The 13,847-nt window shown below is 46.0% G+C and overlaps 1 protein-coding gene across 5 annotated transcripts in view; it reads right to left on the bottom strand.

The window, feature by feature from the left end:
- Nucleotides 1-446: 446 nt before the first annotated feature.
- LOC119125806 (BAH and coiled-coil domain-containing protein 1) overlaps nt 447-13,847 on the bottom strand; it is a 46,500-nt gene continuing 33,099 nt past the window's right edge. For 3 of the 5 annotated variants that reach the window (XM_037256663.1, XM_037256666.1, XM_037256667.1), the window contains 21 exons: nt 13,373-13,644; nt 12,947-13,292; nt 11,558-12,487; nt 10,433-10,602; nt 10,217-10,353; nt 10,025-10,135; nt 8,004-8,118; nt 7,539-7,752; nt 7,274-7,450; nt 6,363-6,536; nt 5,972-6,252; nt 5,778-5,849; nt 5,569-5,701; nt 5,378-5,498; nt 5,115-5,190; nt 4,427-4,535; nt 4,233-4,346; nt 4,012-4,158; nt 2,685-3,916; nt 2,384-2,620; nt 447-2,313 (listed from right to left, as the gene is read on the bottom strand). In XM_037256663.1, the coding sequence (XP_037112558.1) occupies nt 2,104-2,313; nt 2,384-2,620; nt 2,685-3,916; nt 4,012-4,158; nt 4,233-4,346; nt 4,427-4,535; nt 5,115-5,190; nt 5,378-5,498; nt 5,569-5,701; nt 5,778-5,849; nt 5,972-6,252; nt 6,363-6,536; nt 7,274-7,450; nt 7,539-7,752; nt 8,004-8,118; nt 10,025-10,135; nt 10,217-10,353; nt 10,433-10,602; nt 11,558-12,487; nt 12,947-13,292; nt 13,373-13,644 (5,378 nt within the window). In that variant the 3' untranslated portion in view covers nt 447-2,103. The remainder of the gene's footprint in view (nt 2,314-2,383; nt 2,621-2,684; nt 3,917-4,011; nt 4,159-4,232; nt 4,347-4,426; nt 4,536-5,114; nt 5,191-5,377; nt 5,499-5,568; nt 5,702-5,777; nt 5,850-5,971; nt 6,253-6,362; nt 6,537-7,273; nt 7,451-7,538; nt 7,753-8,003; nt 8,119-10,024; nt 10,136-10,216; nt 10,354-10,432; nt 10,603-11,557; nt 12,488-12,946; nt 13,293-13,372; nt 13,645-13,847) is intronic. The other 2 variants (XM_037256664.1, XM_037256665.1) reach the window with 2 other exon arrangements.

Below are 13,847 nucleotides of genomic sequence, written 5' to 3'. Positions count from 1 at the left end.
GGCAAAGCTGACAGGGATGGATGCGGACATTTTAAATTTCTACCGAATCATTTGTGATCATTTCCTTTACATTTTATATCGAGTCTAATTTTTTTAAAATCTGGTTTTTCTATGGCTCCGCCTTCTTTTTGTAGCTTGGCACGAGTGTGCTCCCGCTTAAATGTGCATCGACTGTATCTCTGAATCAGGCGCCATCATATTTACAGAGCTTGGCAGTTAAAGCCAGAAGGCTTTATCTGATGCTGTGACAGATCTGTCTATTTACCATGGAACTCCACGCTCGCCCAAACTCGGCTCAGCCCGAGACACTTACACAGAAAGACTTAGCACAACAAATAAAATTTGGCAGGCGAAGGTCTGATAAGTGTTCTCCAAATGTAACCTCAAATTCTTCCGCGTCGCGATGCGTTGACGAGAGCGCAGCCAAAAATCACAGACGTAATTCGTAGATGTTTGTGGACGAGAACAATCCAGTGTTTTTATTTCTTTTCACTGTTTGGCCTCTAGAAGACCACTTTTATTTAAGAAATGCAAAATGCGACATCACACCCATTTTTGAAAAACTGTCACATTCTCATAAAGCGCTCTTGGACAAACAGCAACGTTGACGTGAAAATAAATAGTGTTGGCGAACAAAATAAACTTTTGTCAATACAAGAGTCAGGATTGCATATAAAACAAGACTAATGTGGACAAAAGGGACTTGGCACAAATTAAATAAACTGAAATGAACTTAGTCCATTGCTTTGTGAATCTGATTGTCCTTCACAGTTACTATCGAGTATGTGCGCGTACTGTACAAAATCGACATGATATTCAAATGGAAATAACATTTTTGAATGCTCAATCTCATATTTTGTCAGTACCTGGACGTTCATTCTCACGCTCCCTGGTGGGCTTTTAAAACTGCGAGAAGCCACAAGCAGAGCCAAAACACACAGCGGAGGAATATTTCTGATCAGTAATTTCCGATTCAAATTCGATACAGGTGCTTTGCGATACGATAAATTCAAATCAAGATATTAAAGCCACTTTGGTATGTTTTTTAGCATGTAGCACATTGTTAGAAGAGCCAGTCTTGTTCTAAATTCATTTGTATGGACATGATTAGTGATGACTCAAATGACATTCATATCTTAAATTATTATCTATGATTGCAGTCCGCTGGGGTCTGCCTTAAAAATCAGTTGAGAAGGACATAAATAAAAAACGATAGGTTAAAAAAAACAAAATAACATTTACAAAAAAGCCACTTGACCTTTTTTTAAAACAGGACGACTCAGAATCTCTCAGAGAGCGAGTCTTGCCCGGTTATCCACCATATCCTTCTCTCTTTGTGCTCTGTCTGTTTCCGTCTCAGCAGGGCATAAGCAGTGCAACGCTAACATCTTCAAAAATGAGTTCCCAAAGCAAAAGAAAGAAAGCAAAAAATAACAACAACAACAATCTATACACATATAAAAATAAATCAATTGCAAACATGGAAAGATACATCTCATATGTACAATATAATCCCGTATAAAATAGCTTTTATGTACATATCGACAACAGACAACGATACAATATTCCATCTGTACAATCTGTACACCTGAACACTGAAGACAGGCGAGAGGTACTGAAGTGTATGGCTTGATTTGGATCCATTTCAAAATATTTACAGACATCGACTTTACACGTCGTCAACTTCCCTGGAATGACGAGGCTTTGGGAGAGTCCCGAGTCTCGCTCGCTTTCACTTCTTGGTTCAGGTAAGGCTACCTTCATCGAATTGGTCCTATAGAGACCGCGACGGCCTTGCCCAGCTTCGTTTCGGTGACACGTGATAGAAGCCAGGTTTATGAAACCGTTAGACCGATAAAACGCCAGTTTTATTGATGGCTGTGATGCAAAGGAAGACCCAGAGTTCAGCCGTTTTACTTAAATGGTCCAAGTTTTTGAAGTCTTCCACGTAGGTTAGACATCAGTAGTCTCCAGTGTGTAGTCTCAGACAGCCCGAAACCAAGCAACACATCACTTTACAAGGCTAGAGTGGGGCTTCTTTGTAAAGTATTGGACTTTGATATTTCCGGCAGAGGAATTCTTCAGTAGTTTCCTCATAGAGGTTCAGCACAAGATCGAAACCCCTTCAGCAGTGACCAGCTGACCAGTGGTGGGGTCATAAGTCCCGGCCAGGTAATACAAATCTGGCACGGTACTGTTCGGCTTCTGATTGCGTGTCAGACTCTCATATTCCTCTTGACTCACGACCTGGCACTTATGAGAGATTGTCTGGACATCATTTTCATCCTCATGACATGACTGGTACAGGGCATGCTGGTTGGGAGAGGTTTGAGGTTAGTCAGAGCAAAACTAACATATTCCGGCAGAACAAACGTCTGCTTACCTTGCCGTCTCGCTGCCTTTTTCCTTGTTTGGTCTCTTCAGGGTGGTAGAACCACTTAACTTTGACCACCATGCTAGATGTCCAAGACTCCCAGAAGTTTTCAATTTTACCAATGTATGGTAGGTTGGGGCGCCCAGCTGAGAGGAACACGGCACAGTCTCCCACTTTCACTGCTTCCTTTCCTCTCACGATGCCCTTGTAGAAAAGCTTCTTGGCCTTACCTTTTAGGCCCCGCCTCTGTGGAAATCCAGACACGTCAGCAATCTTTCTTGATAAGCGCTGAAACCGATAATATCCTCACCTGTGTCGGGCTGCCAGACCATCTCCACATCTGGCGTCTCGCAAGGAATGTGGACATCTTGGGCCTCGGTATACATGAAATGGCATCTGGTAGCATTCTTGGTTTCTTGACAAATTCTCTCGATGACTTAGAGATGGAACTGTCGCAGTCTTTCCTCTTAAGAGATTTACTGTTGGAGACGTGTTCATCAAGCGGTCCTTTGGTATTGGAAACAGCCAACGCTTTGGCCACAAACGAATGTTGCCGTGAGGACGTGGAGGCTTCACTGGGTTGGAGGAGTCCTCGGTGAGAAGACAGGCAGTTCTGTAGCATTAGTGTCGAACTTTCCTCATCCTCTGAGCTGTAGGACGAGTCGTTGTCAGAGGAACATAAGCTGGAGCTTGATATTGAGCCTGATGAAGAGGAGCTGGATGAACCAGAAGATGAGGATGAAACTGCAAGATGAGAGAGGAAATGTCCAGCTGTCCTTAGACCCCCTGAAGCTAATCTAAGTGCAGCCCTTTTCCTCTCTTGCTCTTCCTCCTCATCATCATCCATATCAGAGTAGGAGCTATGACACTCTCGGTGCGAACTGAAGCCCAAGTCTCCATATTCTCCTAGAAGCAATGAAGGCTTTCTTTGGGGCGTGGTTCCTTTCAGGAGAAGTTCTACCCTCGAGTTGTCACCCTTTTTGTTGTCTTTAACAAGAAGGACCGGATGTGAGTAACCCTCCGTCTTGGGCATTCCACTCAGACTGGAAGAGCCGCCTCGCAGCAACAGAGCCTTGCTGTTCTTGGTCTTTGGGGAAGTTACTCCTTCGTGATCTAATTTGACCAGAAACTCCTGACTAGACTTCTTCACCCTGGGTGCAACCAATTCGTCTTGTCTGCGTTTCTGTCCGTAAATTCCACTTTTTGGACCGACAGATGAATCTGGACGTGATCCTGTGGACTTGGTACAGAAAGAGGAGTAGCCATTTGCAATGCTACTAAAGGAGTCCACCTCAAAGGAGCTACTGCTGAAAAGCCCTTTGGATTGGGTGGAGGCAAGCGGTTGGATGGGAGTCAAGGCAAATGAGTCATCCTCCCTCAATCTCAAGGCCTTTCTCGGTGTCCCATTGAGCTGAAATAGATTGTGGGACGTCCTCTTCCTGGTGCTCGTCAATGAAGGCCATGCCACAAAGAGGGAAGAATTTTTATTGGCATTTTCAGCCAGCTGTTGCTTTTGTTTTTTCCCAGATCCCTTTGGTCTCCCTAGGATGAAAAAAATTGCGGTGTCATTACCCAAGCTTTCTTGAAAATTAGGACAAATATAGTGTTTTATTTGCAGGATGGAAAAAAAATCTTACCTGGTCTTCTTTTTGGGAGAGTTAGCGGTTGGTTGCTTTTGACCATACTGACAGTGTTGAATCTGTCATTGGCTGTATGATTGAAACTGGAGCTTTTCTTGACCTGACTCAAGCTGGGTCCATACGCAGCCGGAGATGTCTCCTCACCTTAGGAATTATACATTGATTTCAATTATTAGCATTTATTTACAGATAAACATCTTCAAAAGGCGGACACTCACAGTGTATTTGATATCCCGGTGGTAGGAGGCGGATGTTTGGTACAGAAATCTTCCCTCGGTCCCCGTCGTCAAACTCTACCATGACTCCTGGCCTCGCCTCATCGGTTGAAATCCCTGCGAGAAATAAAAGTAAAATTTGTCAGAGTGAATATTTGGGATGTACAAGATACTAGAAATTGAGGTTGACGTCTCACCTCTGCGAACATAACCTGGGTACAAGCAGCGTGAACGTTCACTCCAGTAAGCGCACACCCTGGTTCCTTCACCTAGCATAGCTTCTGACTCGGGGCGGACGTCAAGGACCTGATACCCGGATGAAAATGTCATTATGGTTTGTTTCAAGCTGTCCAAAATACCAGACACACATGTTGAAGCAGTTTGAGCAAACTGAAACCAAGTTCATGAGCATCCAGTGTGCCGCAATTGTAAGCGGTTGCTTACTGCGTGTCATGCCAATGTGCCAGTCAGGGCTGAAAGCAACGGAAGCCTGGATGTAGTTAAAGCCTGACTTGCTGAGTAATACCAAAGAAGGCCTGAATAGAGAGCTTGTGATTGCCGGTTGCCAGATCCTCCTTCCAACAATACAGGCAGCCCTAACATCCGCCTCTCACTGGGGGCTCTTTCAGGTTGCTTTCATTTACTGTTGCCATGACGAGAGACCCTTTTGAAAGATGAGGCGTGGATGTGTGTGCAAGCGTGTGCAAGAAGGCGCTCGGGGAAAATTGTTGATGATCTCTCTTAACGTCCAACAAAGGATCTTGCTAGTTATCTCAGGCCACTGTGAGTAAAGCGGGTCCAATATATGGAACTATTGTTCCTAACCCCGCATCAACTGAAGTATTTACTACAGGCTCAAGTCATGACTGTCGGAGATAAACTTACAGCTTCCCGAAGCAGTTGCTCCAATGAATAGATCTTTGCCCGGTTTCCCCTTTCCCCGTCAATTGTGACACTAAATCTGGAAACAAAAATGCGTGTTTATTAGGCTTGATATCCTTGAAATTAATACAAAAATAATAATAAATAATAATGGTAATACATGACCAATACTTTAATTGCAGTCACTCACAAATGTCAGTTTTCTTAAAAATAAATAAATACAATTTCCCCAGGATAGTCAAAAAACAGACTGTGTCATTGCTTACATATCTGGGAAATCCATAGTGTGGATCCTGGCAGCATAAAGAAGCTCATCTCCCTTTGAGACCAGAATCTTCAGTCCATCCGTTAAGAGTTCTTTGGTCAAGACACAATTTGGAACTGCAACTGAAAAACGCAAAACATCCCAATAAATATTTTAAAATTGCCACATGATGTGGTTTGTAATTTAGTTTACCTTCGTGGTTCTTTTTACCCGAATCACTGTTGTCCTCGTCGTCGTCCTCTTCCGAGAAGCTGCTGCTATTCATCTGAAAGCCCTCATCGGCCGCAAAACTTTCCAACAGTCGACTGACTGCTCGGCCTTTTGTCTGTGGATCATCGAGGTCAAACTAGACAAATGTCGGAATTTATTTTGCATTTAAATAAGGTGACTGCTTCTGGTACCTGATGCTCTTTGGCTCTTCTGCCTCTGCTTCCGTCCTCAGTCTTTGACACCGGGGCCCAGCTATTTCTCCGCTAATGGACAAGATGATGGGGGGTAATTAAGATTGTGAAGTAAATTACGAAAATCTTTATGCACAAATGTAATTCGTATACAATATTATCTTGGACATCTATGAAAATTACTTCTTGCTAACCTTAATTGTTCCTCTCAAGATGGTACTTTTCCGCGTGGCCCTCTTTAACCTCTCGCTCGTTGTTGGAAACGTCGGCAGCCCCATGCTACGTCGGAAACGGTTGCCCCGGTTGCTGTGGCTTCCCCACCGAGGCTCCTTGGGCCTGGGTGCTCGCGGTCCGCCAACCCCCCTTGCGTTGTGGTCCTCAAAGCGGGTTTTGACCGCACTGGCCGGGCTCAGTCTACCGGGGTTCTTCTTTCGTACTTTGACCTCACCTTCCGCGCCAGAAAGAGTATGGGAGCCTGTGCGGTTCAATTACAGAAACAGACACCGTTAACAAGCCACGAAGAGAAAGGCAAAACAGATGCTTCTCGTGAAGATTCCTTATAAATCAAGCAGCCGTCAGTCTTACCATAAAGCTCCTGTCTCTGTTTTTTGTTCCTGGCTTTCTGATTGGCCTCCAGTTTTACAATGGACGAAGGACTTGGACCGGTCACAGAGGAACAAGAAGTCACATCTCTTGGCGGTTGTACTCTTAGGTCTTGACCTTCATCACTATCATTACTGCCTTCCTCCTCTTCCTCTCCTGATGGGAACCGAGAATACAGAGCATGCATTTTTGGAGTTAGAGAGTCTTATCAAATGCCTTGGTGAACTGTGATTATCTTGAATGTCTCCATTATTTCAAAAACACTTCATTAGCAGTCAAGTAAACATTGAACTGTTCATTGAAATGATGTATGAAGTGCTTTGCCTTGATGATATTTCCTGGTGTGAAGCCACATGCAACAGAGCCGGAAAACAACAGTGAGTGTGTGTGTGTGTGTGTGTGTGTGTGTGTGTGTCTGTGTGTGTGTTTGTCACATTGCTCTCCTTGAGCCAACCAGTCTCTCCGTCTCCAGGGCTGTCAAAGCCTCTCAGAGGCAAGTGTCCGCAGCTGCACATGTAGCGCAGAATCAGCCAACAAGGCTAGTGTCAAAATGTCCATGCGCACCTTGTCTTCCACACAAGGTGTTCCTCACCTTTTCACCCACATCTGGTTGCCTTCAGAGTGATTTGCGGATTTTAAGACTCACTAGAGTGTGGCACTGAACATCATGCATCGGCATTCCTCTGATCTCGAGGTTTACGGCGGTTCCTTTTGAGTTCAACCGCTCTTAAACCAGAATGGTTGGCTGTTATGTGCTTGTCACTTTGGATCAAGAGGTGGGAGGTAGTTGTGTGTGTTTTGCATTATCTAATATCAGTTAATAAAATACATCTGTGAAGTGCGTATCAATAAGAAGTTTGGTTTTGAATGACTGCCAAATATTCTCATCTTACCTTGTTCCGAGGAGTCACTTTCAGGATTCGAACTGTCTCCCAGTGACTCCCGTCTTTGTCCACGGTGAACCCTCACTCTGGTCTTGCTATGATGAGCAGAACCATGTGTCTCTTTTTTAGATCCGCGGTGCCCTTCCCCAGCCCAGCTCTCCTGAGGACAACTGTCCACACTTGCTGCTGAGAGAGTTGGACAATCCTTCTGAGATCTAGCTTTGCTCGACCTTACAATTAGCTTTGACGGGTGAAATAATCGCAAAGCATGTACCTGTGTCGCTGTGTCCCCCAGACTCTCGTCTGTTGCCCTGGCTCCGGTGTCCATGCTTTGAGTTCCACGGTGAAACCTCCTTGTCCCTGTAGCGCATCCCTGAGAGACTCTTCTTCGCCTGGCTCTTCTGTTTGAGCTGTGCCACATCGGCAGCCAACTTTGAGCCCAGAACACTTTGAGGACCACCTTTTTTGCAACCTTGCGCTTTTATCTGCTACAGCAGAAGAGGGACAGTGAGACCTAGTTAAAGCTACAGCAAAAAAAAATATGACTATAAAAGCTGAAACAGAATATTAAGTGCCCAGGTGTAAAACGCATTAACATGAAGTGCTCGGGTTCCGACTCATGTCGTTTGGATTTAATTAGAAACAGAGCTCAACAAAGTCGTATTTTAAATGCAACCGTGGCCTCTTTAATTCGGAGTTGCGTGGCGGATTAAAGATTAGCGGACAATGAGATCCTGACCTGTGTGCTTCCAAGTTGTTCAAAGGCTCGACAAGACAGCCTCTTCTTCCTTCTCTGGCTGTCTCCTCCCCCTCCGAGCTCCTCAGGCGTCAGGGAATGCCCCGTCACCATCGGCCTGTCAGTCAAAACAAGGGAGATGAATTCATTAGACAAGAATCGCAGTGGTTTGAGGGGAGCGAGGACATCACAAGGAAAAAGAGTTAAATCATCTAATAACTTCGCTATGTCTGAAACAGAGCAACATAAAAGTAGAAGGACAGCCTGGGATCTGTACAGGACTGTGAGGAACAATTGGCCATCTCACAAGAAAGCTGCGTTTGAAGGGAGATCGGCACACGGCATGTGACCTAGCATTGAAAAGTTTTGGCAAGTGCTTGGAAGGATATTTATATTTAGCGCTATTGTTTTCAGTGGAAAAAAATTATAGATCTCCAATTGCATTGTCATTTTGGATCCTTTCACCAGCGCTAAAGAAGCAACACAAGTCAACCACTTCAAAAATATATTGCAAAACTATTTATAGTGTATGCGCAGTGTGCAATTGGGCAACCGCTAAAATCTAGTGAATGGTTTGAGAATTTCGCACATCTTTAATTTCATGTTGTCAGTGATCAGATTGGAGCAATGTCAAATGTCCACAGAGACTCGTTTCAATAATCCATCCCTGCAAGCGGTTAGAATGACATTTTCTTCATATTTTTTTCCTCAGTAAATATATGACTGAGTAAGCAGCCCCATTATCTCATCGTCGGAATTCAGCCTTGAACAATCCTTAAGAGAATACAATGACTGGGGTTGTTGTGTGGTGGGGTCTGCCAACAGACTATCTGGAGAATGACGGTAAAGTGCGACTTGTCTGCAAGAATGATTCTGCCGTCCGCCGCTAAACATGGCAAAGACTTTTGGGTTCACTTTCCCAATTGATTAGCTGATGTTAAAAGCTTTGCTACTATAGCACAAAGAACACCAGTGATGTAGCTTCGGCCTCTGTCCTGATTGACCCGTTGCCCTGGGTCGTGACACCCAAATATGACAACTAGCTATGACTTGTACACGGTGAGTGACTAGCCCGTGCTACAGCTTGCAAAACACCCGCCAACCCCTACGGCATGTTCGGTGGCGGGCCACCCTTCCCCCAATGCACCTTGCTGCAGGGCCTTGGCCCCGTTACCCTTTCACTTGGGCGTCACTGTCACCCGGCATCAGCGTCCCCCTCCCCTGGCGTCAGCGATGGCCTGGTGAGGGGGCAGGGGCGATACGGTTGAAAGAAGAGCGGAGGTGACATTGTAGAAGGGCAGCTCGGGGCACTGTCGTTGCCCGGAAACCACGAGAAAGAAGCGTGACACAACTAACCCAAGCCTGACGGTATTTGATTTCCCAATTCTTCTGCCTTAGCGGGAACAACACTATTTGGAATGACCACCACGTAATAGTTATATTTAGTCAAAATCCCTTTCCTCATCGTAAATATTGTTTTTATATATAGATGTTTATGTGAGCAGAGGTCACTATTTGAAGAATTACTAACCTATATTTATTTTAGTAATATATTTCATTTCATTTTTTACTGTACTCAAATGGCCTTGCCTCGTGGCCATTTGCATGCGTGGTATTCAATCTGTAGAACTGAACACGGCCATCGTGTTATCCTTCGTGACCCACGTTGACCCATTGAGCCCATATGACAGTGAGGTGTCACATTCCTTGCACAGGGCGAGATTACCAGAGAATTCACAGTACTCTAATTACATCGTCTGCCTGTTAGCCCCGCCCCCAACCAAGCATTACATGCGCTCCAATAATACCAAGTTGAAACCTAATGGGTAGATTTTGTAGGTATGTCCTAACATAAATATTCTGCAAATAGCCATGAGCACAGCTGACACAGTTATGTCGTTAAAGAATTAACACCGACGTTGAGGATTAAATGGACTTTCTTGAATGGTTCGATTGACTTCTCCCTTTTGTTTAACGCCAGTGAAAGGCAGTAGGAGAGATGGCGGGACTAAAACTTGACGCACTTGACTTTTCTTTGGCCCTCAGATGACACTGAGCTCGTTGTGAGGATGGGCTTCTTCTTCCTGGGTCGTCCCGGTCCTCTTCGTGCTGGGCTACGTGGCGTTTCCTCTTTTCTGTTTGAGCACACGTCAAAATGATGTTGTTGTGAGTAGGAAAAATGGGTATAAATAGTCGGAAAGGCGTATCCCGCTTACTGATGATCGTGTTTCCTCTGGAGTTTGGCCAGCTCCCTCTGCTTCTCTTTATAGTGACGTTGAAGCTCGGCCAACTTGACACGCATCTCAAGCTCGGGACCGTCTATCGTTTCCATGCTGCCTTTGGTTTGGCACACCTGGAAAGTATCCATTGTCTCTTTAACATTAACCCAAATAAGAGCTTTGAGGGTGTTGACACCAAAATGATACTCTTACTGGTTCATTGCGTGGCGTCCAGCTACATTTTCTTCGCAAGTTGAAGGTCTTGCGAACTGGGAACTGTCGACCCGAACACGAAGCGTTGCCTGCCTGTGGACTCGTCTCCAGTAATCGGGCTGTCGCTAGAGTTGCCAGGCTGTGGAGGTCAAACATCAACAACTCCTCCTCTGTGGAAAAAGACATGGTTGATGGTCGTGATGAAAATTTAAAGCCTAATGAATTGTCTTGTTGTCCCACACATTTTGATAGACTTGCTGTGACTTTGAAACATTGCACCGCTTCCCTAAGCTGTCAACAGTGCTTCATCACAAGCGCCTCACTGACTCCGAAATCAGTGGATGAAACCTTTTTTTTTTTAATCGAGGTCCCTTTTGGGAGCTGTTAAATGCATTAGGACGCTGTGGTAAACACAAAACATCCTTTGCTTGAATGATATAAAAACACGTGGCGCTTTGGAAAACAAGGAAGCTTTTAAAGGCACTTTGAAACAATGGGTTCTAATTAGCAAGGCAATGCTCCAGGGTGCTGAAAACATTGACTGCATTTGTGATTACGCACAGGCTAGGGGGTAGTGTTGTGTACGGGGAGGTGGTGGAACAATCATTGGGTTTCTTTTACTGTACAACGATGGATATCTGGTCAGTGTTAACACATTTACTGAGATAGATGCCTTGTGGGGACCCTTTACATTTTGTGACATCTGAAGTGATGGGAAGTGACCGCCTAGTGAATGAAACCTACGCAAGTGCGCGTGTGGCTCAAATAACATTGTTCCCCGAGGAAGAGAATATATGGGAAAGAGAGAGGTGAACACCCTCTCTTACAGGATTCGACCCTGTCCTGCTACTTTCGTCTCTCTCCCTCCAGAGGCCTTTGCATCGTGAGAGCAGCCTTTTAGGAAATAAAACTGCCTTTAGCGCACCAAAGAAAGAAACGGCAAGCAAGCATGCAGAGGACTTCCCTAGGGAGATTTCACCAGAGGCTCTAGAGATGGAGAAGAAGAGCGAAGAACCTAGAAGTGAGCACAGAGCAACGAAGGCTAGCCCTGAGGGGGAAGTGGGAGGTGGTCTCTGTGGGAAAATGTAGTCGAGTGATTGGTTACCAGAAAAATGGTTTCCTTACCTCTGCTTTCCCCACTGCGGTGCCTCTTCTGTTGTAGCTCCAGGTCGGCCACCTCACTGAGCAGCTCCATTCCCTGGCAGGGGTTGCTCTGTGACGGGACCGCCGGTGTAGAGTTGAAAGGAAGCAAGGGGAACGGGGGGACGTCTGTACAGAAAGCAGCAGCGATGAGCAGCTCAAGGCTCCAGTAGCACGGCACAAGAGGTTTGTGGGATTCAGCAGACGTCGCCTGGCTTGGGCTGGAGACGGACGCCGCTGCAGGGGAAAGACATGCCATCTCCAATGGGGCCTTGTCAGCCGCCAGCATGTTCCCTTGCTGCTTCTGCTTGCAGTCCTTGACTTCTTCCACGCATTGCTCCAGCGGGGCTGCCGGGGTCGTAGCGTCAAGCTCTACGATGGTGCCCGGGCCGGGTGTGTGCTCTTCTGACATAGCAGGCTCCACCTGGCTCTCCTCACCCATTGGCTCATCGTCCTCCAAGGTGATGACAGTCTCTGGCCTTTCTGCTTGATCCGTGCACAGGGGCACCACTGGACAGGAAGCAGCCTCGCACAGCGGGCTGTCAGCAGGGGGGCAGACGAGCACCTCTTCCTCGGAAGCCCCCTGCGTCTCCGCCTCGTTCTCCCTTGATACATACTTGGCTACTGTAACCGCTGCGGCCTCCACCTCCTCTCTTTGGTCCAGGACTCGCTCAAGGATGCCCCCCTCATCTCCCTGGTCCACTTCCTTAGGTTCAAGTGGCTCAGAGAGAGGCCTGACCACCGCTTGGCAGTCAAGCCCCTCCCCAAGGCTAGAAAGAGTCTGCGGGGCATGCTCGGAAGGCTCAGATTGGATCGCTTCCAGGTCGGCTGGTTCTGCAAGCTGAATGTTCTGCGGAGAAGGGCCGTTCCTGTAGCCAATCGTGACAGCAGAGTATGTGTATCCAGGAGGCAAGTCTTTAGGGGGAGAAAGAAATTTCAATTATTTCAGTAACCGCGCCAAGAGGGTTATGATCTCATCGGTTTGTTTGTTCGTGAACAGGTTTACAACCAAATTTGCAAATTCCACAAAACTTTTAGGAGCAGTCATGCAAGAACCAAGCAAAAACCTGGAATTTTTTTACCCCTTTGAGTGATTTTAAAAAAGGAAAACTGCAGATTCAAATTAGGATTGTTTGGCCTTGACAAAGTTTTGCACTCTGCTGAATGACACTTTTTGTAACTGATAAAAGAAAAAATATATAAAGCTTCTATCTAAATATATAATTTACCACAGCTATAATGTGCTGAAAAAAATCCTCACAAGTACTTAAAAAATGCTTGAATTCGACCTTGTAGAGATGATGCCTGTCTCACATCAAATCCTGCATGCACTAACGACTTCAGTTGTAAATCCTTTTGACACATTCTCCTTACCAGGCTCCAAAGATTCTGGATAATTTTGTGGGGGCTGGCCCTCCCCTCGCTTAACCTGGGGATCGGCCTCCTTGGGCATCTGGGATGGGGCCGGACTCATGGTAGGTGAGTGGGGGGCCGTAACAGCTGGGCTGGGAGCCCGGCACGGTGTTGAGGGAGTGCTTTTGGAATGCGGGTGCATTGAAGGGGACTGGCAGCAAGGGGACAAGAGAGCAGTGCAGGCTCCAGCAGGGGAGGTGTTCCTTTGGGGAGGGTTATAGGAGTAGGGCTTGGATGGTTTTGATGTCCTTGGTTTTGGGAGAAGTTCCTCCAGGTCAACAGAGGGTTCAACGCCCCTTTTCTGCATCTATTGGGGTTAAGACAAGGCATTAGGAAAAGCTTAAACTGATTATTTGCTCAGAGTTGCTCAAATTTGTTTCTGGTCACCTGAGGATTATGAAGGGCTTGGTGTTGCATGTCCATGCCGTGCACAGCTTTGTGTTGTTGCTGCTGCTGCTGTGGTTGATGAGGCTGCGCGTGCGCTTGCTGCGACTGGTGGCTTTGGTGCTGATGCTGAAGCTGTTGATGCTGCTGGAGAGCATAAAGCTCCTGTTGCCGTAGAAACTGGGATCGAGAGTATACTGTGGGATGCTGCATGTGGGAGGCTGGGCCCCGGGCGCCGTACACTGGGGGCCAAAGTCCTTGCTGTTCCATCACATCTATTGAGAACAGGAGAGTGAGACAAATGGGGGTTCTTAAAACTAAAAAGACATTTTAGTTTCAATATCTGATAGCCTAACGTATTGTATTTACTCTTAGTCATCTTTACCAGATTAATTTTTTTAATAATTTACCTTAAGACAAACTGGACTTTTAAGTGAAGATGGACTAAAAGTCATGATGTGTGATGTTGCTGAGTCGG

This window comes from Syngnathus acus, chromosome 8, assembly GCF_901709675.1.
Source record: "Syngnathus acus chromosome 8, fSynAcu1.2, whole genome shotgun sequence".
In the NCBI taxonomy this organism is placed as follows: Eukaryota; Metazoa; Chordata; class Actinopteri; order Syngnathiformes; family Syngnathidae; genus Syngnathus; species Syngnathus acus.
The sequence above is the reverse complement of the archived record's forward strand: the minus strand, read 5'-3'. Positions and strand labels throughout refer to the sequence as shown.